This window comes from Salvelinus namaycush, chromosome 27, assembly GCF_016432855.1.
Source record: "Salvelinus namaycush isolate Seneca chromosome 27, SaNama_1.0, whole genome shotgun sequence".
Classification (NCBI taxonomy): domain Eukaryota; kingdom Metazoa; phylum Chordata; class Actinopteri; order Salmoniformes; family Salmonidae; genus Salvelinus; species Salvelinus namaycush.
The window spans coordinates 27,526,292-27,553,846 of record NC_052333.1 but is presented as its reverse complement, the minus strand read 5'-3'; the positions used below and the strand labels follow the sequence as shown (position 1 = coordinate 27,553,846).

The following is a 27,555-nucleotide window of genomic DNA, read 5'->3' as shown; positions in this document are numbered from 1 at the left end:
TCCCTTGCATTCAATGCTATGGGCTGCAATAATGTCATACTCTTTTTGACAAGACAGCATCATATGCTACGCATACTGAGAGAGGGGCGCTGTCTCGTTCGCTCGGATGCTTTCTCCAGTGAGATACATTTCCTTCGATTTGCAAGAGGCTGAATGTATGAAACACAGACTAAAGATACAACATAACGTATGTTTTTCTTGGTCAATTCCTTGGGGAAGCATGGCTTCCCTTGGCATCCATGAATACACACCACTGCTTTTGAACTGGTTACGGTCAATCCTTGTCTCATCCTTTGGCTTCATGATGTCATGACAAAATGCAAGATTAGTAGCTGCTTTATTATGTGAATCACATCGTTCCATTAGGACAGTGTAAACATTGAAAGATAATATCCAAAAGGAATACAACAATTATGAGCTGTCTGCCATATACAAACAGGACAATGTATGTGCATTGGTTATGGTACTGTACAGACATAATTAACATAACGCATTCTTAAATAGCTATCAATTAAAATATTCTTCCTTCCCATTCATTGTGGGGGTAGTAAATGCTGTACTATTGTAGAAATTAAAGAAATGTAAACATTGCACAGTTGAAGAAATAACAATATCCACATTGATTTGATGTTTTTTATAAATTAAAAAAAAAGTCAACTCTGCAATAGGTTCATACTATAATGTTGGTACTTAAGTCTTCATACATTTTAATAACTTGGGGAAAACCATCCCCTTCAGGATGTACTGTATAGTGCAGACTAGTCATGTCGTCATAGCTCATTATGAAACCTTCCAGTGAGGCTCTGGACCATCCTTCACCAAAGACATGAGATTAGAATAAAACAATTCTAGTTCGTAAGGATGTACTGCACAAAGTTGTGTTTTAGGCAACAAACGGAGGAAAACAGACAAACAGAAGAATAATTATGTCCAATAATTATTATTTTTTAAATGCTAATTTTCCTTTGCTACATTAAAAAAAAAAAGTTTTACGTTGTGTGCCTAATGAACACGACCCAGGCCTTACATGTCTTATTTCATGGATGGTCCATTCATCTTTGGCTCATGTATGGCATAAGACACTTTATATCACAATCCTTCAACTACAGGTAACTTCATTGGGGTGGCTAACTGTTACTAGCCTCACTTCATCTTAATGCATTGCCCAGCTCTTCATAAACCATTGTTCAATGTGGTTCCAGATGAAGGACATGAAATCCAAGCTGAGGCACTTGATTCTTCTCCTTCCAAACAAACACCATGACAATGAGTGGGTGCCAACAATTGTCTAACTATTCAGTAGGGCAAAACACTGGGGAACTTGTGTGTTATATTGTTGAGAACAGACTTACATCTCGGCATGTAGAGTAAGGAATACATTTCTATCTGCAAGGTTGCACAACGTTTGTCTAAGGAACGTGCCTCTGGTCTATCAGAAGGCAAAGTGTACATATGATACTGTAGGTATAAGTTACATGGTAATATCTAATCTTTTCAGTTCTAAGTGTCTAGGGACTGGGGGTCCATTTAATCTTCAGGATTTTGGGCGTATCTACTCCTCTTCCCCCTAGCCCCACCAACTCTGCCTGGGAGGTGGGGCGGTGGTGGGTGAGGCCACATCAAAGACAGCCCCTTCACTGAGTGACGAGCACACAAAGTAGAGGTTGGCGCCCAACATGACCAGTATGGGCAGGAAGGAGAGGCCGAAGCCCAAACCCCTCACACTGCTGCCTAGGGACACACACACCCAGTAGATCAGCCTGTAGGGTGAGAGATCACAACAAGGTCAGCCAATTGGGTCACACACACACCCAGTAGAAGCCTGTAGGGTGAGAGATCACAACAAGATCAGCCAATTGGGTCACACACACCCAGTAGATCAGCCTATAGAAGAAGTGACATTGGGTGAGTTTGTTTTGCATGGTCCATGGAGATAAAATACAGAGAATGTATGTAAACACGTACAGTACCAGTTAAAAGTTTGGACACACCTACTCATTCAAGGATTTCTTTATTTTTACTATTTTCTACATTATAGAATAGTGAAGACATCAAAATAACACATATGGAATCATGTAGTAACCAAAGAAAAGTGTTAAACAAAACAAAATATTGTATGTTTGAGATTCTAAGTATCCACCCTTTGCCTTGACAGCTTTGCACATTCTCTCAACCAACTTCAGGAGGAATGCTTTTCCAACAGTCTTGAAGGAGTTCCCACATATGCGGAGCACTTGTTGGCTGCTTTTCCTTCACTTTGCAGTCCTACTCATCCCAAACCATCTCAATTGGGTTGAGGCCGGGCGATTGTGGAGGCCAGGTCATCAGATGCAGCACTCTATCACTCTCCTTCTTGGTCAAATTGCCCTTACACAGCCTGGAGGTATGTTTTGCATCATTGTTCTGTTAAAAACGAATGATAGTCCCACTAAGCACAAACCAAATGGGAAGGCGTATCACTACAGAATGCTGTGGTAGCCATGCTGGTTAAGTGTGCCTTGAATTCTAAACCTCTGCAGCAGAGGTAACTCTGGGGTCTTCCTTTCCTGTGGCAGTCCTCATGAGAGCCAGTTTCGTCATAGCGCTTGATGGTTTTTGCGACTGCATTTGAAGAAACCTTCAAAGTTCTTGAAATTTTCAGGATTGACTGACCTTCATGTCTTCAAGTAATGATGGACTGTCGTTTCTCTTTGCTTATTTGAGCTGTTCTTGCCCCAATATGGACTTGGTCTTTTAACAAATATGACTATCTTCTGTATACCACCCCTATCTGGTCACAACACAACTGATTTGCTCAAACGCATTAAGGAAAGAAATTCCACAAATTAACTTTTAACAAGGTACACCAGTTAATTGAAATGCTTTCCAGGTGACTACCTCATGAAGCTGGTTGAGATAATGCCAAGAGTGTGCAAAGCTGTCAAGGCAAAGGGTGGCTACTTTGAAGAATCATCAAATATAAAATGTATTTTGATTTGTTTAAAGCTTTTTTGGTTACTACATGATTCCATGTGTTATTTCATCGTTTTGATGTCTTCACTATTATTCTACAATGTATAAAATAGTAAAAATAAAGAAAAACCCTGGAATAAGTAGGCGTGTCCAAACTTTGACTGGTACTGTAAGTGTTTACAAACATTATTAGGTTAGAAAAGATAAGGATAACAATGTTGGGTGAAGGTATGGATCGGTGATAAGCAATGTTCCCTCTGGGACTGGCACACAGAATAAATATTAGCCCACAGAGAGAAGCACGAGATTGAACTTCACTCTAGAGCAGTGGTCACCTACCGGTCGATCCAAGGCATTCCTAGTCAAACATTTCTGCAAAAAAACAACGATAAAGCTTCCCCCCCCCCCCCACTCTTTTTTTTTATGTGTCTCAGGCTGTTGCCAGTAGGTGCACCCAATTCAACTGCCCTGCGTGCCGGGTAGGCAACTGTTGCCATTTTGAACCATTTCATGTGTCTGAAGGTACAAACTCTGCCTTCCCGGCGGGCCCGGAGAGCAACTCAATTGCACTATAGGCCTACCGCTGGCCAATCGGATGGCTCAGATTACAGTGTCTGCAGTAACGTAGCAGGCAAAAAAGAAAGCTACAGCAAAGTTTATACTGTGAGATTTCAAAATGTGTAAAACCATGACTAGAGAGACCCTCAACAAATACAGCAAAGAACTGCTGTTTGAGTGAGTTCATATTTAAGTTCTTACTCAGCACTGTCAACACTTTTATAAGCCATAAAATGCACATTCTTCCTATTTCCACTCAGTGCTCCAACAAGCACTGCAGTAGTAATGAATGAGTAGGAAAGTGTATCTATAGGCTTGTGTTGTTGTTATTATTAGCGGATTGGGTCATTTTTAGTATCGAGGAATATTTAACTTTCTCTGTTCATAGGAGTAACATGAATTTGTGCATGAGGCAGAAATTATGCAGTGCTACTGGAGTTGCCATCAGCTGGAAGACTGTCCCTTTTTGGTCAGTGTCAGTGGAGGAAAGGGAGAGCGGAGGGATGTTGATAGGCAGACCCTCAAGTCTGCTTCTCTCTCCCTCTGCTGACCATCAGATGTAGGCACAATCAGCCCAGTAAAATACAAATAAAAAGCGAATTATTTGGTTGTGCCTCACAAGTAATACAACAACAGATCTATTACAGGTGTTATCATATAGCCTACCTCAAATTTTTAAATATATATTTTTTAAATGGCCCGAACAACAATGCATTGGCAGGGCAACTCATTGCTTCAGTACTCTTTTTAATTGGTTAATGTTGCATAGGCGTACATTTTTTAAGTCATGTGTAAAAATAATCTGAGCGGTAAATCTCAGCTTGCATTTGGACTCAGAAAGTGGTCTTGACTCAGAAAAGTTTGGTGACCACTGTTCTAGAGTATTTCCCTGTTAACACGATCAATGTTTCCCTTTACTGTGGCAATTGTGATCTAATCAATGAAATATTAGCCACTTTCAATGCAACATACTGAAACAAAAAACTTTGCAAGAGATTTTATTGTAGGCAGAACACATCGGAATAGGATTCTATTGCATTGACAAGTGGCATAAACAATCAGAGCTGCAGTATCCTTATATGCAAATAGACCATTGCCATATATGGATCTGTGCCATTTACTTTGAACTGGACTGTGTCTACAGCATGAGCGGTCGTGAGTAGATGTGCTCGTTTTGAGATCAGCGAGAGAGCTGCACATAGCCACATGCACATTTTGTTCATATCCTTTGCTAGTTTGTGAGTTATTAGCCCAGTTTTTGATCATTTGTAGTCAGCAACAGGGGAGTGATTTCCTCATACATGATCATAAAACGTGTAAATTTCTTGAAAAGCGAGTCAGGTAAAAAGCGAGCCAGGTAAAGAGCTTTTTTATTTGTCTTAAAGGGGCAGTGTTGTATTTTGATAAAGGTTTGAATTAGCTAAGTAGCCAATAGGCAGAGGGTAGCATAATTTGTCTGATTCTCTGTAATAATGATTTGGGATTAATAATGCATTTTATTTTGTAAAGTGGTTTCTTGCATCAAACATTTTCAGTGGATAAACAGGTTAATGTCAAGCCCTGCATGTTTTTTTTCCAAAAGTCTCATGGAATGTAGGTTTACACTGAACACCAAACATTGGCTGCTACTGTAGGCTGAATGATATAACAGCTATTTCCATGTTCAAATGTTATGGGATGCATTGTCTCCATTGTTTGTGATGGTAGGCCACTCTGGTAGGCCTACATTATGATCAAATAGACACAGTAGCCTACTTGGCCACTGTTAAAACTTTAACTTAAAGCGGGTACAGCCTCAGTGTTCATAGTAAACGTGCGCTGGAAGTTGCACAGAATTTTCACAACATTCAAGTTTGCGCTTAGCAGACCTGAAATCTACTCAATGCTCAATTTTTTTTGAGGGAACACTGGTGATAAGGGAATACTACTACCCATGCACACCAGGCCCTTTCTGCACAACATAAAATCGGTAAGCACATTGGAATCGGACGAAATTAGCTAAAAATGCCAACATCGGCATGGGCCCGATGTCTAGTTTAACGTCGATGGGCAAAACCGATGTCAAAGCTGCTGCATACCTATATAACGTAGGTAGATGACGTAATGACGCCACGAAGTATATAGCGCTACTCGTGCAACACAGCATTCCTAACCTAGCCCACAATGTCTGCTGTGTGGATCGAGCAGTCAACAAGTCGAGCAGTCATTTGAAAGAGTAAGAAAGTTTCAGCGAGACAACTCAACGGCGAAATCCATTAACGCCAAGATAATGAAATTCCCTGCCCTTGACAATCAACCGTTCTCGGTCGTGGATGATGTTGGCTTTCGCCGACTGGTCGAACACCGGTACACACTACCAAGTAGGCGCTATTTTTCAGATGTTGCCTTACTGGAGTTACACAGTATTGTTGAAACTCACATTCATGAGCTACTTGCTATGAGCGTCACTGCTATTAGCTTCCCGACTGACATTTGGAACAGCGATGTCAGCCACATGAGCATTATGAGTCTGACAGCACAGTGTTTTCCTACTACAGAGGATTTCCTACTGAGGAAAGCCGTATTGCATGCTCAAGAATGTGCTGGTTCTCATTCCGCTGCTGCCATTTCAATGGCATTTGAGAACATGTTTGAACCATGAACACTCCTAGCTCCATTCGAACAACTGACTGGAGAAATAAGCCCAACAGCATCTGCAGCAGACGTGATGCCGTGTCATGGCATTGAAACGCCCGCTCAACAAAAATGCCAACACAGACCGTGGGGTTAACCTGGAAAAGTACTCTACTAGAGGCTGTGAACAAGCGATTCGGTGGCATTCTCTCTGAGCCTCTACTGTGTTGCCACCATGTTCGATGCTAGGTACAAGGACCGCTACTTCGATGCAGACAAGAAACAGGGTTTACGTGAAATGTTACAGACACAGCTGGACAAGATGGAAACGGACACAGTACGCACCGAGGAAGAGAGGTCACGGACAGACAGAGCTGAAACTTCACTGCTTGACATGTATGATGAAATCCTGGTTGAGATTGAACAATGAAACAGCACAGCAAGTAAGTGAAAGAAATAGATTTTGATTATGTTTTACTGGTAATGGGGACATACGTAAATGCCAACAAAATAACTTTTTGGTCAGTGTGTGTGTGTGTGTTTCAGCTATTTAACTGTACTAGAATGCTTAAAAGGCCGCTACATTTTTAAAATATGTTACCGGTATAATTTTTTGGGACAAGGAACATATCGGTATCGGCCAAAAATGTCATACCGGTGCATCCCTATGCGCAACACAACCCATTCCGCACCCACGAAGCAGCGTTACCTATCCCTCCACAAAAGCCATGTCCCTCGTTGAAAAAGGGGAACAATGGCTGCATTTTAGGCTGACTGTACTGCATACGCATGCCCAATCTCAAAACTATCTAGTGATTCCACATCGGCTACATCTCTGCTAACTGCACAGTGAATGCACATAACCAGAATACACAGGAATAATTATCATTGAACTACCACAGCGAATTATTGTAATGTTTGTGTGTCAATTAATCCCGTAAGGGATGGGATGAAAATTGGCGATTTGACATGAAAAATAACATTTTCATTCATTCATTCATACAAATAAACATAAAACGCAGAACGCACTGCCACCACTGAGACTGAGTAGTGAACACACACAGGCAGACAGGCACTCACCTGCCAAAGGCAAAGACGATGGTGAGCAGGGGCACCATCTTGAGCAGGTCCTGGCTGATGTAGGTGGCCATGACGGCCAGCTGCAGGAAGTAGAGTAGGAAGAGGGAGAGCGAGTCGCCCACGTAGTGCCGGTGGACTGCCACCTCCCGGCTCTCCTCCCCCACCTTGGCCTCGTAGAGGGGTGTCAGGGCGCCGTAGCGCAGCCGCGCCAACCCCTGCACCAGCACACCTGGGAGAGGAAAGATGGGAGGGGGGAGAAGAGATGGGTGGAGGGAAGAGGAAGACAGTGCAGGGGGGAGACCGAGGTAGAGGAAGATTACCAAAAAAAGTGATAAAAACATTAGCATTGCCAAGAGCAAAGAAGTAACACACATTTAGTCTATTCAATCATCTCTAATAGGTGATAACATATCACAGCCCAACCCTAATAGTCCACAGTCTTACCTAGCATAATGGGTATGACAGCAAAGAAGGAGCAGCGCAGTGTGTACACCAGCCTGAGAGGGGCGCTGTCCAGGGATGGGGCATCAAAGGGCAAAAGGGCATAGCCGCCCCACACAAGTAGAGGGAAGAGAACAGCTGCAGCACCAATGCCCAGGCCAAGTTTCAGAACATCCCCACAACTACCACCACACATATCTAAATAACAGAGGAATCTGGGTTCAATAAAACTACAGCCAAACCTGGGGAAAATTGTGTTTTTAAGATACAATAACTCGAAAAGTATGGATAAAAAAAATAAAACAGCCATTTCTTTGGTCGATGACGATAGGAAATATATGTAGACTTCTTATTATGCTGCCTCATATTTTACATGACAATTTTCATACCAATTTCTCACAACAGGAAAGAGATTCATTTTTACATTTTATTCACTTAGCTGACACTCTTATCCAGAGCGACTTTCATCTTAAGATAGCTAGGTGGGACAACCACATATCACAGTAAGTACATTTTCCCACAATAAAGTAGCTGTCAGGGGTGAGGAGGGGGTGCTGTGGGATTATTTCAGATACTCTTTGAAGAGTTAGGGTTTCAGATGTTTTCGGGAGATGGGCAGGAACTCTGTTGTCCTAGCTTCAGGGGGAAGCTGGTTCCACCATTGGGGTGTCATTAGAGCTAAAACATGTCTAATCAGAGGGGAAAAGATCAGATAAAACGATAATGTAACCTACATTTTTTAGAATCCAGTTGTGTTGATATACTGTTTATTGAATATTTGTCATTACAAATATTTTTTTTTCATAGGAATGCACTTCAATCCCTAAACTGATTAGAACTTAAATGGAACTGACCCCAATTAGTATTAATGGTACTGGTCCGGCACTGGTACGTACGTGTGTAGTTGTCCGGCTCCTCTGTCCACTGTGGGTAGTAGAGTACTGGTGGGGCTGTTGGTGTCTGGGGCTCTAAGAAAGGTCTCTTCTCAGTATCCATCTCCCCATATTTACTATTTTCGAGTGGGAACTCCTCCCGTTTGCTGGATGGACGCACTATCACTGTCGGAGTGAAGACCTGCGCAACCTTCTCTGGCATCCAATTCACTGGGCCGTCCTCCCCCTCTTCCTCATCATCTGCAAGCGAACCATCCATGTCCTCACCTTGGCCTCCCTCCACCTCATCATCTGTCCATCTCTCTCCCTCTGGCATGCTCTCTCTCCATTTTGCCTTTCGCTCACTCTCTGGCTGGCTCTCCTGTCCCTCCAGAAGCTCTGTGCTACCTCCTATCCTCTCTACCTCTCTCTCCTCCTCCTCATCCCCTTCAGCTCCCTCACTCTCGGACACCACACCTCCTTTCTCTCCCTCTCTGTCTCCCAGCCACAGCAAAGTGCTAGGCTCCAAGGCAGCTGAGCTGGTTGCCTTTTTCGCCTCTTGCTTCTCATCCTCTTCCCCCTTCTCTTCTTCCATCCTCCTGTGCTCTAGGCCCTGTTGTTCTGCTCCAGGTGTTTGAGGTCCTGCAGCAGTAGACCCACTGGTTTTAGAAGGCCCTCCGGCTCTGTCTTCATCTGGATTTAAAGTCAGGTGCACGGACATCACTGTTTCTCACCCGTCTCTGTCTGTATAATATTCCTGTCTAGGCTGTGTTGTGTGTGCAATTATTGGCCAGTGTGTCTTTCTGCAAACTGACTATTTACTTTTCAGTTTCAACATTTACAATTATATTCCATAAAACAAGTTGGTGCCAAACCTCATTCTCATAAGGTCAAGTCCTATTGATTCACCTGAAAGGGAAGAGTGATAAAACAATGGTTTGCCGGCACACAGTAAAACAACCCATTTGATAAGCTAATGAGCTGAGAGTCATCAGTGAGCATTGAACTTTGAATCTTTAAATGGATGAAGTGTACCTTCCTCTACGGAGTGCGATTTATCAACATTCTAATGCCCACTGTACGCACGAGAGACATTTTGATTTATATTCTAGATTTATACTACTAGTAGCCTACCAATGAGATGCAGTTGAGATAGGAAAAACATATTCCTACTTGAATTTAGGCGTAGTACGGAAACAGATTACTTTAAAAAGAAGCAACTTGTTTTGTGGGTCTGGTTTAGAGTATCTGATTTTGCGACAACATTGCGTTCTCCGTTTCCGCACTATGTCCATATCGCAAAAACGTTTTTGTGGGTCTCTGGTCTCCAGATACTGGACCTTATCCTACCTATCCAGTGCCATTAAATCCACGACATAAGGAACTTTGAACTGATGTACTTAGTTAGACTGACTTACCCGACGTCTAGGCTGCATGCTGCTCCATAAGATTAAAATAGCAAAAACGTGGAATTGGCCCAGGAAGTGTTTTTCAGACTTTTGTCGTAATGCGAAACTGAGTAAGGTTGGGTTGTTTGACAGGTGCGGCAAGGTAAATCATTGCAGGAAAGTTTTTGTGGTTGCTCATATCATGTGATAACTCCACCCACGATGACGTTTCGTTTTGTAGTAGGCCACAGTGCACATTTTTTTAAATTATTTTGTTATTTTTAAACAATGGCGATGCCTCTCATAATTAGGCTGTATAGGCTACCCATAATTGTATTATATCACTGCCTATTTCATTTTCTAAATACATATGAAATACATATTCTCAACATGCATTTATAATAATTACACTATTCAAACATAGATTTTCATAAATCGCAGGTAGGTTTATTACTATACCGCTTGTCTATCGACAGTCTACTGTACAAGGAGGAGACTGTCCCACTGCGCTCCTGTAATCCATACTGGGGCGGCAGGTAGTTTAGTGGTTAGAGCGTTAGACTACTAACCGAAAGGTTGCAAGATTGAGTCCCCGAGCTGACTGTTCCTAGGCCATCATTGAAAATAAGATTTTGTTCATGACTGATTTACCTAGTCAATTAAAGGTAAAATACTAAAGTGCTGCACGTTTGCCTCCACGGCGAAACCGAACAATTATTTTTATTTAACCTTTATTTAAACAGGGAGTCACATTGAGATTAAACATATATTTTACAAGAGAGCCCTGTATACATTACAATAAAAACAGAATAATAAAACATACACATATGTGTATAAAACAATATAATTCAGCACACAATGACAAAATGAACACTATTTTGAAAAACGTTTCAAAGAGCGAATCATATTCGTTCATGTACTTCTTATTAGCCAATAGTAGACGCTATTGCCTTCATCAAGGGTGGGCTCCTTCTGAAACTTGCACCTGTTACAGTGATATATAAATCTGTTGTCATGTTTGCTTGCCATGATGGAGCATCATATTCCATATTCTAAGAAATGTTCTAAAATTAACAGATTTATGCATTTGTGATATATTTTTGATTAGAAACTAGATGGTTCGAGCCCTGAATGCTGATTGGCTGACAGCCGTGGTATATCAGACTGTATACAATGGGTATGACAAAACATTTAGTTTTACTGCTCTAATTACGTTGGTAACCAGTTTATAATAGCAATAAGGCTCCTCGGGGGTTTGTGATATATGGGCAATATACCACACCTAAGAGTCGCGCATAAGAACAGCCCTTGGCCGTGGTATATTGGCCATATACCACACCTCCTCGGGCCTTATTGCTTATTTACCTCATAGACCTCAGGATGGGTAGCCTGTTTAGAGAAGTCAACTTGGGCACTATTCTAACTTCGACTGCACACATTGGTGGAATTTACAGGTTGATACCCATCTGCATGTGTTCTATGGCAATTCTGGAAACTGATGATTTTTTTGCAAGCTAGCTACCTACTCTTTTAGCTAATCACAAGTGCAGTACGTGGTTAGCTAGCTAGCTAGCTATGTCAATAGTTGTGGCTAGCTATCGTACATTCAAGTTGAAATAGCCAGGCTAACAATACGGAGAAGAGTGGTGTTTTGGTGCACAAAGCAGAGGATGAGAGGTGCAGTGAAAGTGAGCGAGGAGAGGGTGTGGCCCACAGTTTACTGCAACAACCATTGACAGCCAGCTAATGTTATAGACAGCAAGAGCAAGACATAACTATAAATTCACTATTCTATTGATGCCACATGACTGGGAATACAGATATGCATCTGTTGGTCATATATACTTTTACAAAGAAATGGGCCTCAGGATCTCGTTACGGTATTTTTGTGCATTCAAATTGTCATCGATAAAATGCAATTGTGTTTGTTGTCTATAGTTTATGCCTGCCCATACCATAACCAAATCGCCAACATGGGGCACTCTGTTCACAACGTTGACATCAGCAAACCGCTTGTCGACACGACACCATAAACGTGGTCTGCGGTTGTGAGGCCAGTTGGATGTCCTGCCAAATTCTCTAAAATGACTATGGTAGAGAAATTAACATTACATTCTCTGGCAACAGCTCTGGTGGACATTCCTGCAGTCAACATGCCAATTGCACCCTCCCTCAAAAGTTGAGACATCTGTGGCATTGTGTTGTGTGAAAAAACTACACATTTTAGAGTGGCCTTTTGACGCCAGCACAAGGTGCACCTGTGTAATGATCATGCTGTTTAATCAGCTTCTTGATATGCCACACCTGTCAGGTGGATGGATTATCTTGCCAAAGGCGAAATGCTCACTAACAGGGATGTAAACAAATTTGTGCACAAAATTTGAGAGAAATAAGCTTTTTGTGCATATGGAAAATCATGAGGATCTTTTATTTCAGCTCATGAAACATGGGACCAACACTTTACATGTTGTGTTTATATTTTTGTTCAGTGTAGATTACAATAATCCATGTAGCTAGCTAACACAACAAGGAGAGAGAGAAAAAAGAGCTAGAAGTTTTGGTAGAAATAGCTATGTAACTCTGCTGTGAGGGCGATGGCAGTGATGGTATGTTTATTATGCAGGGACCTTCATGTTTTAGTATGGTCAGTTTGTCTGTCTTCTTAAAAATGGACAATTGGTGTTCAGTGCACCTCTCTTTGCAACATGGGAGGTGACACATTGAATAACCATTTGTCTTTGCATGAGTTGACAGTATACATAACAAATCATATGCTATGAATGTAAATCTTGACATCATACCTTTTCCTCTTGCTCCCTCTCTCTCCTTCTGTTTGTATTGCACCAGGATGTCTCGCGGACCTACGACCCAGACGTGCCCCCAGGTCCTTCTGTGTTTGAAGAACAGCAATTATTGGGCAGGTGTAACAGGTCGAGCTCCAGAATGATGTTCTCAACTACACCCCCTGCCTGATCACCATGGACCTCAAAGGTAACCAGCAGGGCATCATTCAGAAGAGCACCACGTTGCCGAAATGTTCTGAAGCACTCAACTTCTTCCTTGAAATGTCACACAGATGGTTTGCTGAATGTCTTTTAGAGGTCACAGATTGAGTAAACATGTTGTGTTGAAGGTTTTTACAAAGTTTGCCACAATTACAGTGTACATCTTTAGGTATGACAGTGACATTTTTACATTTAAGTCATTTAGCAGACGCTCTTATCCAGAGCGACTTACAAGTACATACATGCATTTTTTTTTTTGTACTGGTCCCCCGTGGGAAACGAACCCACAACCCTGGCGTTGCAAGCGCCATGCTCTACCAACTGAGCCACACGGGACATAAATGGACACTAGAGGTGCATATCATTGGAGTAAGAGGATAACTACAGGGGTAGATATAGATTGAAAAACAAGGTTGGTTACATTTAAATACTGCATAAACATCCTCTCTGTCCATTCTACTGGTAGCCTTCAGATGCTGAAACAGGAGGGGAGTCTCTATGAGCCTGGGAAGGATCCCACCGCTGTCACATGGTGCGTTTGTCTGTTTGTGTGTGTGTGTGCCTGCAATGTAATGGTGCACAAAGAGAGCCCGCCAACAAATGACTCCTTCCTCCCAGACCTGGACAAGCTAGACGTATGACACACAAGCACCATGCACACTACGTCTCTTTCCTAACGTTAAAAAAAAAATAAGATAGCCCAAAAACAACCCCTAGCCTTTAACCCCTTAGCCGATTGCATGTCTGAAGGAACCAGATAGGTGTAAACAATATTGCTGAAACTCCCTGAATACTGTTGGAAGGCTAGGTGGAGCCGCCTCCATATTACTTATACCTGCCCAATAATTGCTGTTCTTCAAACACAGAAGGGTTTGGGCTCAGTGCAAGAAAATTGGAGTTGTTCTTGGACCAGGCATAACACTTCTCATTAAAGTGTCTCATTCTGACAGTTCATTCTCTGTCCAGAAGGGAGAGTTATTGGCTGAGGTTGATTTTGACCCAACTCCAGTGCCTCACTGTTCCGGTAAGGGTCGAAAAACAAAGCGTTTTGCCACAGTGCAGGTGCTCTGTGGCAAAAAAAAAGTGATTTATAAGTTAGCATACTATTATGGGTGTAAACCTGTATGACCAGAAATGTGGTAAAAGAGGATCAGACCAAGAAACGAGCCACTCTCTGTCACTCACACACTTCCTTTTCACCGAACCGTGTTTCCTGTGTAGTGGCTGTTGCCATGGAGACGTTGAACAGCCGCTTGGAGCGCGCTCAGAAGGGCTACCGGCTGGAGAGCAATGTGAGGGTATGATCGGACTTCTTGAGGATCCACCTGCACCCTCACACAATCTGTCATCCACGAGTACAACCACGATGGGTGAGAGCAAATAGTAACAGCCAAAAATAGTAACAGCCAAAGATACACACCCAAAGAGTTGACGAGGTGGAGAACAGATAATGGACTTGAAATATTATTAAGAAAGTCACACACGCTACATTATTCTCAGTGCCTTTCTTAGGGTACATACAGTCATTATGTGGCTGGGTCGACTCCAATTATTTTACACTGAGTACGTTTTCCGCCTACCATAGAGCTAAAAACATTAAAGACAGTGTTGTCCAATCAGACATTAGCCAAGGTGCAAACAAGACCAGCCTCCTGCATATTCCTCCGGCAACAACAAGTGTGGCAATTGTACTCAATGCCAGTACACCAAACGTATGAAAAGTCCCAAGACTGGGTCGAGACATAAAAATCTACAGTACCATCAATTGTAATTCTCGCAATGTGATCTATGTGATTCGCTGCCTGTGCGGCTTATTTTACGTTGGAGTTAAGCACTAGGTGGCAAAATTGACTACAGCACACCACAGCCTGAGTACCAACCTGCATGGTCTACCACACTGTCGCCCATTAGCACCACCAGCTGAAGAGAGTTTTCTCCCTAATTGTCATCCCCATGCCCTATATGAACTTGTCCATTCCCTTTGTGATTATTCTGAAGAAGGTATTTTAATCTTTTAAACGTGTCTAATAAAACGATGTATTGGTAAGCGAGCGTTGCGCCTTTTCCTGTCCAATGATGTCCACACAGAGTGTGTTTCCCATATACCACAGCAGAACTAACTTGGAATTCTTAGGAAAATAACTTCATTTTGGCATTGTGTCTCTAGGGAGGCCCACAATCTGGACGCGTTTGGCCAGGGGGAGGCTCTGCTTCAGGGCTCAGTGCTGGAGGATCTAGAGGACAGACTAAACTTCTTCATAGAGGGCTACCTACAGGTAACTGACTGGTGATCCTCTACACTGACTCTCCATTACGGGTTATCACCAACCCTCGTTCTGGAAAAGTACAAGACTGGAATATCTAAAAAGACCCATATCCATCCAAATATACTTTGTTCTTTACAAAGGCCCCATTTGGTACAATCACTCCTTGAATTACTGATTTTCATCCGTTTGTCATCTCTCCCTTCCTTCTGCCATCCCTCTCCCTCCCAGCGGTTCCAGGTGCTGTGTGACCTGGCCGATGGCTACTCAGGCCTGGGTTCAAAGGTCACGGAGATGCTGCAGGACTCCTATGGGGGACGGGGCATCCTGAGCTGGGGACTTGCACCTGTTAGTCACCCAGACACAGTGAGTGACAAGAGGGAGGTTGTTTGCAGTGTGTTTTCAGGCAGTTCCTCAGTTAGCGCTGTTTTTTTCAACAGGGTCATGTTCATCAGGGCATACAATGAAAAACACTTTGCAATGGAAAATTAGCATTTCTTATTGTCCAGGTAATCCCTTCCTGTTTCAATCAACTTTCTTCCGTTTGGTGCCTAATGAACATGACCCAGGTGTTTGCCATGTAATGCCATTGGTCTTATTCTCCTTAAGCTTGCAGATAGAACTGTCATTCATAGAGCTCAGCTGAGATCTGCGGTTGTCTTGTTTTTATTTCACAATTTGCTACTGATTTAATGTAATAAGGTTGTCCGTCTCTCATAGAGTATTTGGGTTTTATGCGCAACTATTGTCTGGTGTTGTGAATAAGTACAGCTGCCAAAGCGCTCGTATAGTGCTATGACATTGTGTAGCTTTCCTCGGACCCTGATGGAGCTCTACCACCTGTTGAATTACTCCTTAGGCATGGTCCACATGGCCAGTAACAGCTCCTTCTTCTGCCCTTTAACCCTGAAAGGTGGGCTAGGCAGAACCTAGGAAGAAACCTAGAGAGGAACCAGGCTATGAGGGGTGGCCAGTCCTCTTCTGGCTGTGCCGGGTGGAGATTATAACAGAACATGGACAAGATGTTCAAATGTTCATAGATGACCATCCGGAACAAATAATAATAATCACAGTGGTTGTAGAGGGTGCAACAAGTCCTCAGCAGTCCAATCCCTGTACCTTTTGCAGAATATCAGTCTGTCCCTGATGTTTTTCCTGGAGAGAAGTGCCTTCTTTGCTGCCCTTCTTGACACCAGGCCATTCTCAAAGTCTTCGCCTCACTGTGTGTGCAGATGCACTCACACCTGCCTGCTGCCATTCCTGAGCAAGCTCTGTACTGGTGGCGCCCCAATCCCGCAGCTGAATCAACTTTAGGAGACGGTCCTGGCGCTTACTGGACTTTCTTGGGCGCCCTGAAGCCTTGTTCACAACAATTGAACCGCTCTCCTTGAAGTTCTTGATGATCCGATAAATGGTTGATTTAGGTGCAATCTTCCTGGCAGCAATATCCTTGCCTGTGAAGCCCTTTTTGTGCAAAGCAATGAGGCCGGCACGTGTTTCCTTGCAGGTAACCATGGTTGACAGAGGAAGAACAATGATTCCAAGCACCACCCTCCTTTTGAAGCTTCCAGTCTGTTATTCGAACTCAATCAGCATGACAGAGTGATCTCCAGCCTTGTTCCTTGTCAACACTCACACCTGTGTTAACGAGAGAATCACTGACATGTCAGCTGGTCATGTCAGCTGGTCCTTTTGTGGCAGGGCTGAAATGCAGTGGAAATGTTTTGGGGGGATTCAGTTCATTTGCATGGCAAATGAGGGACTTTGCAATTAATTGCAATTCATCTGATCCCTCTTCATAACATTCTGGAGCATATGCAAATTGCCATCATACAAACTGAGGCAGCAGACTTTGTGAAAATTTATATTTGTGTCATTCTCAAAACTTTTGGCCACGACTGTAGTGCAAATGATTGACATCGCTCTCTCCCATTGTTGCTTGAGAGGATTTTTACTGTTTTTATATGCCACCCTGAAGATGTCCGACAACCCCAGAAATGAGTGTGTGTGTGTGTGTTTCTTTCTGTCTCCTCCAGCCGTCACTCTGGTACCACTCCAGTTCTGTTCTGGCTCTGGACTCCCTCACTGTGCCCTACTGGCTGCAGTACGACAGCGCACCCATGTGGGAGTTTGCTGACGCACGGGAGAAAGGTGAGCGCTGGGCGCTTTCTTTGACCAGGTCTCTACTATATGTCAGAAAATGCTGTATCCCAATGAGACTAATCTCGTTAAATAAAAAACTAAGGTTTAATCAGGTACAAGTACTGGTTGGCTTCAGTTATCCCCCTCAAAGAACATTTTGAAGGGATTGTCCAGGACACAAGATAATCATTATGTCTTCCCCACATAGCCTACTATACATTTAACAGGTTTACTGTGTGTGTGAGACATCCGGGTTGTAGTCTGTTCTCTTCCGTTTGGTGCCTAATGAACATGACCGAGGTGTGTGTGTATGTTTCTCAGGTGGTGGCTGCATACGGAGCCCTCCCCTTTCCTATGGCGCAGGGCAGCTCTCTCCCTGACACCCTGGATGACTGCGCAAACGCGTTGCTGTGGCTACCCCTATCGGCTTGCCCCGAGCAGGGCGACGGCCACTGCTTCGGTCAATCGGTGACCCTCAAGGGTTTAGAGTTGCAGTGTCTGGTTAGGTGAGTCAAAGAACATGGCTGTTATGTTACTGTTGCATTACTCTGTCGACTGCAAGTGTATTTCTGGGGCATGGAGGCCTATGTGTACCAGTGGAGGCTGCTGAGGGGAGGACGGCTCATAATAATGGCTGGAACGGAGCGAATGGAATGGCAAACACATGGAGACCATGTTTGTATTTGATACCATTCCACTAATTCTGCTCCAGCCATTACCACAAGCCCATTCACCCCAATTAAGGTGCCACCAACCTCCTGTACATCTGGGTATTCCAACACATTCCCCCAACTGTGTAAATCTAATCCTGATGTTTCTGGTCCGTTTATCTTACTGTGGTTTGTCCTGTCTCTCTCACTCTCTGGATCTCTGTCTGCCCTTATCAAAGTCTGTCTCTATCTGACTCGGTCCAAGCCTCTGTTTCTGCTATCAAGTTTTATTAGTGGTATGTACAGGATACACATGGTGTACACTTTCCAATGAAATGCTTACTTGCAGGTTCCTTCTCGACAATGTAACAACAATTATAATATATAACAATATGAACATAAAGTAAATGGCTCAGTAGAATGAAATATGTTTTTTTGTATAATACAGGAAGGCAAAATGTATAGTACAATATTTACACATGTATCAGGGAAGGGGGATTGGGGGGCAAGTGTTTTAAATTTGGTAGTAGTATAATAGTAAAAGCCCTGTTATCTGGCTACACAAGTGATTTCTATGTGGATATTCAACCCTTTGTCTTTCTCCACGTCAGTCAGTTCTATTTCTCTCACTGTGCCCAGATCTCTGCCTCACAATATCTATCACTAAATAAGTCTATTCTATTTTCATGCCTCACTATGCTTGTATCCAACAGTCTCTCTCATTATTGGCAGGTCCTTCCCTCTAACATTATCTTACTCTCTTCCGCAGCGTGGTCCCTTAGTCTCCTCCCTCCAGGTGCTCACCTCCCTGCAGTCGTCTCCGGCCCTGGGCCCGTGGCTGTTGGAGCTGCAGCGCGGTGCCAGCGCCCTGGACCCCCGCCGCATTTCCCCCAGCTTCCTCTCCCGGGGGCCTGAGCTGGCCGACTTTCAGGAGTCTAGGGAGCAACTCGGTCGACTGGTTCGCTGTTACCGCGACGATAGCAGAGGCATGATGCGATGATCAATTGACTGACATCCACAAGAGTCATTTTCTCTTTTCTGTCTTCTGCATTGTTAGCCCAGAACGATTCTGCACACTCCATACCATCCGAATAGATGGGTCTTGATTGACCGCGACTGGAATTGACAGACCCACCCGTCCACATTGTATAGTGATCATACAGACTCACTGAGACTTTATAAGGATTGTGAATTCTGGTTGGAAACAATGGACTCGCTGTTTGAGATGGTGACAGAGAACTTTTAAGATAAAATATTGAGATTTTAATTGACAAAGGATAATAGTTGGACAGTGAAACTAAATCCGTGTGAAATAAGAGAGAAAATAGGGTGATAGAATAAGGAAAGGTCGATGAAGGGAGAATATGGTAGATTATATATGAGAACTGATAGTCACTTCCCCATAAGGTTTCAGAGTTTATTCGCCATGTGCACAGGATACAACAGGTGTAAAACATTAGTGAAATTCTTACTTTGATCTCTTTCCCAACAATGCAGTGATAAAATAATAAAAAAAACACAAGAATGTAAGTGTGTGTATACATGAATGTTAATCATACAAATGTCCAGTTGTCAATAGTTTCCCATATTGGGATAACATAAGATGGCAGTCATGGTAAATGTATGCTAGAATCTGTGGCAGGGAGGAAATTAAGTGCAATTATGTTTGAAATGTAGTTTTTCTATTCATGCCACTAGCTGGCAGCATTGAAATATGGACATAAATTCACGGACAGGTAAGAAAAAGCTGTTCCTTTAAGCACCAGCAACACCGAGATGGATTAAATCCATTACGCATTCATTTCTGTAAAAAGTTCAAATCATTTACACAATTTAAAATCATTAAGAATAATTTAATGGGGGGAAAAAATATTGAAAGATCTGTGTGGCTGGCCCTTTACATCTACAATCGGCGTTCGATGTTTTGCCTATAGCTTGAAAATATCTTCTCTGTCGTGTCTATTTGTGAGACTCGGGTTCGCTATAGCCTGAATGACAAAATGGAAAGTATCTAACCGTTAACCACACACCCACACCTCATTCGGAGGAAGCTGGCCAGAAGCAGTTAACCCATATCGCGTTTCATATTATCACTATGACAAGAGATCAAGAGAAGAGAAACTTGCGAGGATTTCAAAAACGAGAAACAAATAATTAGATGTCTAAAGTCTGTCTTCCAGATAGCTATTAGATCTATTATCTTTCACCGACCATGGACAACCTCAACTCCTCCAACACCTCCAGCTTGGACCCCACCTCCCCGGATTCGGGCCGCCTGATTTCGAGCATTGTCCTGGGGTTGTGCTGTGCGTTGGGCCTCCCTGGTAACATAGCTGTCCTGGTGTTCATCCTGCGCGGCTCGTCCCGACGCCCCAACTTTACCCTGTGTCTCATACTGAACCTGGCGTCCTCCGACATCTTATGCCTGGCCACCGTGCCCATGTGGATTTATACTCTCCTGCACGGCTGGACTCTGGGCAGTGCCACCTGCAAGCTAGCCACCTTCCTGCTCTACCTCAGCCTGTACGCGAACGTGCTAACGGTCACTCTACTCGGTGTCCAGCGCTATCTTCAGGTGTTATACCCGCAAATGTGGAACCGGCTGGGGCGCAAGGGGAAGGCGGCGCTGGTCCTGGCTCTGTGGGGGCTCGCCTGCGCCCTGACTGCCCCCGCCGTGACCACTCGCTATGTGGGTGATGGAGAGCTCAAGTGCCGGAGACACAGTGGATCCGATGCTGAAAGAGTAGTGGTCCTCATCTTGGAGACCTTTCTGGGGTTTGTGGTCCCATTCTTTGTGCTGGTCACGTCCTACTGCTGCCTCCACCGGCGGGTGAACCAGACGGCGCTGTTCAACAGCGCCAGGTTGACGCGGCTGGTCACCAGTGTGCTGGTCGCCTTCTTAGTCCTCTGGGTCCCCGTGCACATCGTCAACATGGTGGACATTGCCGGCATGGTGCTGCGGGCTTCCCGGCCAGAGGCGTCGGCAGCGCTGCTGCGCCACAGGAGCGCGGCAGCACGTGTTGTACGGAGCTTCACATTTGTCAACAGCTGCCTGGACCCCTTCCTGTACGCCTTCGCCTCACAGAGGAACTGGAAGTAGCCCAAGTGGGAAGCAGGCCACAAAGATCTGATGTCTGAAGTCGTCCTCTGCAGGTGCGACTAAAGGGATGTGACTGGCATGCCAACCCATAACTCTAACCCTCACCCTACCTATAACCAAACCCCCTAACCGTAACACGTCCTTTCACCCCTGCTTTGTCCTCAACAAAACCCACATTATTTGGTTGCTGAATCTGGGTCTGTATAGCCTGAACTTTCTGTGTATCCATAGGGTAGCCTAGATTAGTCCCTTTGGTGATCCATCTCCCTTCAAGCTTGACCACCATTGGTGAAATCCTAAATTATATTGCTTCTGTGAGCTTTCTCATGCATAAATAAATTGGTAATGTTTTCATGATTAACTAGATTTTTGGTTTCTCTTGCAGTACATGTAGGCTACTTCTGCTTTGGTTCAGAGGAGCCCCAATTTCCCAATCTAAAAAAATCATGCATTAAATGAATTAATCGTGTTTATGTTCATTTAAATGATTCATTGTTTGTTGTACATGACTCAAAGAAAATCCTGATTAATTAAATGTATTCATGTCAATCCAATGAGAATGAGGTCCCTCAAAACAATGACTCTGGTATGGTTAGCTATTGCGCATGCTCCAAGCCCACCGGATGCACAAAAAGTTCGTACAAGCGGGAGTGTGACGTTTCATGGACGAATAACCAGGACGTGCAAGAGTACTTTCACCTAATCATTTGGCATCCTTGATATTAAGGGTAAGTAATTCAGACATATCTACATACATTTATTTAGTTCAATAGGGTGAGTGATAAATAGTTATTCGACATTTGTGAGACATTTCTCAGTTAGGGGGTGTTTAAGTTACTGTTAGTCATTCTTCAATGTCCAGAGAAGCTGAAGTTATTGCGTAACACGAATCCGCGGGCCCATATGTTGCGTTTCCTGCCTAAGAAATAAATGTTAATGTATGACGACGTCTCTCTACCGGCGTTTTGTGATGGCTCTTCAAGTTTTTCAGCTAGGAGCCAGGCTAAATAGCTTAATAACCAGAGGACCGTTTTCTGCCTCTGTGACATCACATTAGCTCATCAGTAGGATATTTTCCTTTGTATTTGGTCAGTCATGGAAATCATATTTGGCCTTTTTGACAATTTTTGAATATTGGATCTATTTAATTAGGTTAAATATTGCATGTTGTTTTTCTGCTCTCTGGTCCTATATATTAAGGTTGAGTAACAGTCTTCACATTTCAGTGTATGTAATTATAGATATTGTAATACTTATTCACAATATAAATATTACTTCTGTTGTATTAACTTTTTAAAATAATTTCTCTTTTTACCAGATACATCACAAAATATAGCAGTGTCCTCATGCCCTGAGATTTGTATGCACCTCCTCGACAATACATGGTAAGTTAATATTTTTGTCTATTATTATCTGTTATCATATTTACACTTGAGTTTTAATGATTTAGCTGAAATGCCATGTTAAATATTTTGTTAACTTCTTTATTTTGTATTTGAGGAAATACGGTATATTTATTTTTATCATTTGCTAATGCATATTCTTTTTTTCATTTCAGTGGCAGTACAAACATGTGTTGCCAGGGAGGGTAGTAGGTACAAATACTTAACATTATAAACTACATCATCATTATGGAAGAGGCCAACATTATCTGTGCATACAGTTGAAGTCGGAAGTTTACATACACTTAGGTTGGAGTCATTAACTCGTTTTTCAACCACTCCACAAATTTCTTGTTAAAACAAACTATAGTTTTGGCAAGTCGGTTAGGACATCTACTTTGTGCATGACACAAGTAATTTTTCCAACAATTGTTTACAGACAGTGAATTATGTGAAATAATCTGTATCACAATTCCAGTGGGTCAGAAGTTTACACACACTAAGTTGACTGTACCTTTAAACAGCTTGGAAAATTCCAGAAAATTATGTCATGGCTTTAGAAGCTTCTGATAGGCTAATTGACATAATGTGGGTCAATTGGAGGTGTACCTGTGGATGTATTTCAAGGCCTACCTTCAAACTCAGTGCCTCTTTGCTTGACATCATGGGAAAATTAAAAGAAACCAGCCAAGACCTCAGAAAAGAAATTGTAGACCTCCACAAGTCTGGTTCATCCTTGGGAGCAATTTCCAAACGCCTGAAGATACCACGTTCATCGGTACAAAAAATAGTATGCAAGTATAAACACAATGGGACCACGCAGCCGTCATACCGCTCAGAAGTGCAAATCAATCCCAGAACAACAGCAAAGGACCTTGTGAAGATGCTGGAGGACACAGGTACAAAAGTATCTATCCACAGTAAAACGAGTCCTATATTGACATAACCTGAAAGGCCGCTCAGCAAGGAAGAAGCCACTGCTCCAAAACCACCATTAAAAAAAGCCAGACTACGGTTTGCAACTGCACATGGGGACAAAGATCGTACTTTTTGGAGAAATGTCCTCTGGTCTGATGAAACAAAAATAGAACTGTTTGGCCATAATGACCATCATTATGTTTGGAGGAAAAAGGGGGATGCTTGCAAGGCGAAGAACACCATCCCAACCGTGAAGCATGGGGGTGGCAGCATCATGTTGTGGGGATGCTTTGCTGCATGAGTGACTGGTGCACGTCAATAAATAGATGAGGGAGGAAAATTATGTGGATATATTGAAGCAACATCTCAAGATATCAGTTACGAAGTTAAAGCTTGGCCGCAAATGGGTCTTCCAAACGCACAATGACGCCAAGCATACTTCCAAAGTTGTGGCAAAATGGCTTAAGGACAACAAAATCAAGGTATTGGAGTGGCCATCACAAAGCCCTGACCTCAATCCTATAGAAAATGTGTGGGCAGAACTGAAAAAGCGTGTGCGAGCAAGGAGGCCTACAAACCTTACTCAGTTACACCAGCTCTGTCAGGAGGAATGGGCCAAAATTCACCCAACTTATTGTGGGAAGGTTGTGGAAGGCTACCCGACATGTTCAACCCAAGTTAAACAATTTAGAGGCAATGCTACCAAATACTGATTGAGTGTATGTAAACTTCTGACCCACAGGGAATGTGATGAAATGAATAAAAGCTGAAATAAATAATTCTCTCCTACTATTCTGACATTTCACATTCTTAAAATAAAGTGGTGATCCTAACTGACCTAAAACAGGGAATATTTACTAGGATTAAATGTCAGGAATTGTGAAACTGAGTTTAAATGTATTTGGCGAAGGTGTATGTAAACTTCCGACTTCAACTGTATATGTAAATTGTCCATGCACATTCAAGACGTGGAGTGGACTCAACACCCATGTCTATAAAGCTCATTCATCTCAGTTTACACAGACAGCTTCCAGTTCAGTAACGTTTAAATGCGAGATATGTGAATGCAGTGACCTCTCCACAGAGAGATTTTTGTTGTTGTTGTTGTTCATATTGGAACACATCTGCGAAGTAACGAGACTGTGTGTTTCTTGGTTGCCCTTTCAAGATAAATATTTAGAGTACATTTTATACACACAAAAAGAGGAAGCATCATCCACACACAGAAAGATTTAAAAGCCAGTGTAGTTGTGTTTGTGCAAGTGTCAGATACCTCTGATAATGTGAGGGCTGGCTGTTCTGCTGATGTATCATATGGTAAAGTTGAAACTGAGTCAGTGACAGAAAGTGATGACGGTGCTGTTGAAAATCTGCCAGAACTAATTGAGGGGAAAATAGCAGTAATATTGTTGAAATTTAAACGTATATTTCATATTCCAGCAAAAGGATTAGATTAGTTATTGGAAGAGTTGCATTTTTTAAAATTCAGCTTGTGCGCCTATCACAAAGTATACAGTTAAAGAAATGTTCAAAAGCCATAACCTCCAAATGGGTCAGGCTGTTATTGAAGATCTTGCTAATTCTGTGTTTCTAACCCTGTGGCAAAAATTTTGGGAAAGTGTGGCCCTCTTGCCACATTACTACAAGCTATTTTTTTAATCTGTTGACCAAAGGAGGTCATTTCAGTACATCCCTTTATTGCAGGAAATACTGAGTCACAATACATTGCTGGATAAAGTGAAGGACAAATAGATCAGCGGGTTTACAGGTCTTTTCGAGATGGTGAGCATTATAAAACAAATCGCTTTCTAGCTGTTGAGGAGTTGATCATTTCCATAACTTTATATTGACGATTTTGAGGTTTTGTAATCCTCTTGGGACCTCACGCAAAAAGCATAAGCTTTGTTGTGCATATTGGGTCTTGGACAATTTGCCTCCTGGCTCTCATTCTGCTCATTCATTTATTTGTCTGTTCTTTGTAGAAGTGAAGATTTGAGGACATTTGGGTTTGAAAAAGTGTTGGATCCACTTGTGAAAGATCTGGTAGTTTTGGAGGAACATGGTGTGTTCATCAGTCAGTTGAACGAGTGTATCAAAGGCACTGTGAGTTGCGTAATCGCTGACAACCTAGGAGCCCATGAACTGGCAGGTTTTGTAGAAAGTTTTTTCTAGTGAATACATCTGTAGATTCTGCACAGCTAAGAAATCAGAAATTCAGTCATTGTCTGCTGGTGTTTTTGAGCGTAGAACACAGGAACTTCATGAAGCCCTTTTGAAGTGTTCACTGGAAACAGCATGTGCGTGCTGTGGAGTTAAACAGGATTATATTGTGAGTAGGAATCTCACCTATTTTCATGTCACTGCAGGCTACCCTTCAGATGTAGCACATGATCTATTTGAGGGCATAATCACGGTGGAGCTTGCTCATTGTTTTTCTCTTTTGATCTCAAAGTATTTCACCTTAGATTGTTGCCTCTGATTATCCTCTGGAACAAGTGGACCAATAATCAGAGGCAACAATCGAAGCAGAGACCAATTTTCATGTGCATTTCCACCAATTCATTTTTACTGAGAAAGTCTGTGGTATTGCGTGAGGCCGATTTGGTTTTATCTTCCCATTTGTACTCAAACCTTTGGATCAAATTGATACGTTTTTTCTAAGGTGAAATACTTTGAGATCAAAACTAGACTCAGAAAATGTATTTATTGTCAGATTTTACTCCACAGAACACAGACCTTGAGTCCACACTTCCATGGAGCAAACTGTGATGGGAGTGTATGTCATACAGAAGGAGGGTGCGGAGCCTGGAGATGACCCCGAGGTCCTCGGTGGTTTGGGGAACATTGCGATGGCTTGTTTATTTGGACTGATATAATGTTTGGTCCTAAGCTACCCACCAGAGCTCAAATGCACTTTTGAACTCCTGCAGAAGATTCTTCTTAATCTGGACGGGCAGAAGTTGTCGTCCAAGGCACAATTCCTAAAAAAACAAGCTTCTGGAGTAAGCTTGAAAAAGACTGATGGAAGCCTGGTATTTGTACATATCTCTGCAATGCAGAGGTCATAAAAATGTTCAAAAGGACTATTTCATTTAGTTTGCTCTAAGGAATGAGAGTAAGATTGTCTCATAGGTTGAAGTCTCCTACGTTTTGTGTGTGGGTGGAGCAGACACAGAGCAGTGTTGTTGAACACATGTTAAATAGGATGAATACATCATTAATGGTTATAGCCCCCTTAAAATGTAGTATTTGTATTTACAATGATTTATTTTTATTTTTATCAACATAGCAAAAAAATAGTGCAAGCAACATTACTGTAATGCTTCACTACTTCTGATTCATAAAAAAAAAAATGCAATGGACACGTGTAGATTGTAATAATTCAGTGTTTTAAAACGGTGTTAAAATGCATATTGTTGCAGTCATGCACACATCTTTCTGGATTATTTGTAAACTTTGTTTTTATTATGGGCCAAGTATATTTTGTAGGTTCCAATGTATATTTAATAGCATTTTTATAAATGTGTTTTAAGAAGTTTAATTGTTGCATGACAGAAGTCATGCTCAAATCCTAAAAGATTGTTTTAAGGCTGTTTTCTTAATGAGCCTCGATTTATTTGTTGGAAAAATATTCTACATGCATTTGTTACAAAAGTTGAAAAAAATTGTTGAACGTTAACCTTAAATGACAGAAGTGCACACATTTTGCAAGACTATTTGTAAACTCGGTTTTCTTGAAGCCACTGTTCTTAGGATTTGGAAGTGAATACAGCATTCCCAATTGCATAATTATATGGTTGATATTTGACACAAACAAAAAATCTATGTGGTGTTCAAATAACACAATAAAGACAAATAGATTTTTTCAGTCGTAACTGACATATTGTGGAGATGTGTAAAAAAAAAAAAAAGACTGTAGAGATAATGATGGTAAAGATCTGGTGTAATGTTAGGTCCACAGGAGGTCAGTGTCTCCATTTGTGTAATCCTTCTCGACTGAGTGAACATTGTTTTGGAAGTTCTATAGTCTCCAACATGCATTGCTGTGGGTGGAACGGTTCAACATGTGCCCGTTATTTACGCAACTCATTTAATCCTCTTGGTCTCTTAGCTTTGAAGTTTGCGTCAACCATCCTTCAGAACAGTGTGGTTGCAATTAGGACTGTTGGTTTGTATTCTCAGGTGGCATG

At 42.4% G+C, this 27,555-nt stretch overlaps 2 protein-coding genes and 1 pseudogene across 3 annotated transcripts; 2 read left to right on the top strand and 1 right to left on the bottom strand.

The window, feature by feature from the left end:
• Window positions 1-318: 318 nt before the first annotated feature.
• On the bottom strand, window positions 319-10,098 carry LOC120022474 (transmembrane protein 79-like). 2 transcript variants are annotated; one of them, XM_038966392.1, is made up of 5 exons: window positions 9,935-10,098; window positions 8,541-9,425; window positions 7,648-7,842; window positions 7,204-7,432; window positions 319-1,760 (listed from the first exon to the last, which is right to left on the bottom strand). In XM_038966392.1, the coding sequence occupies exons 2-5, from the start codon at window positions 9,235-9,237 to the stop codon at window positions 1,568-1,570; spliced, it is 1,314 nt and encodes a 437-aa protein (XP_038822320.1). In that variant the 5' UTR covers window positions 9,238-9,425; window positions 9,935-10,098; the 3' UTR covers window positions 319-1,567. The 2 variants fall into 2 exon arrangements, with proteins under 2 accessions (XP_038822320.1, XP_038822321.1); XM_038966393.1 differs by lacking the exon at window positions 319-1,760 and adding an exon at window positions 1,769-1,884.
• Window positions 10,099-12,498: 2,400 nt separating this feature from the next.
• LOC120022322 lies at window positions 12,499-18,965 on the top strand (annotated as a pseudogene).
• Window positions 18,966-20,177: 1,212 nt separating this feature from the next.
• On the top strand, window positions 20,178-21,065 carry LOC120022321 (leukotriene B4 receptor 1-like). Its single transcript, XM_038966218.1, has one exon. It carries the CDS (start codon window positions 20,178-20,180, stop codon window positions 21,063-21,065), a length of 888 nt encoding a protein of 295 aa, XP_038822146.1.
• Window positions 21,066-27,555: the final 6,490 nt, after the last annotated feature.

What these genes read in the sequence shown, in the direction of transcription:
- LOC120022321 (XM_038966218.1), top strand. Translation starts at nt 20,178, where the DNA reads ATGGACAACCTCAACTCCTCCAACACCTCCAGCTTGGACCCCACCTCC.
- LOC120022474 (XM_038966392.1), bottom strand. Translation starts at nt 9,237, where the DNA reads ATGTCCGTGCACCTGACTTTAAATCCAGATGAAGACAGAGCCGGAGGG. An exon ending in GGAGCCGGACAACTACACAC is followed by an intron (nt 7,843 to 8,540) that starts GTACGTACCAGT and finishes TCTGTTATTTAG; the next exon opens with ATATGTGTGGTGGTAGTTGT. An exon ending in TGTCATACCCATTATGCTAG is followed by an intron (nt 7,433 to 7,647) that starts GTAAGACTGTGG and finishes TTCCTCTCCCAG; the next exon opens with GTGTGCTGGTGCAGGGGTTG.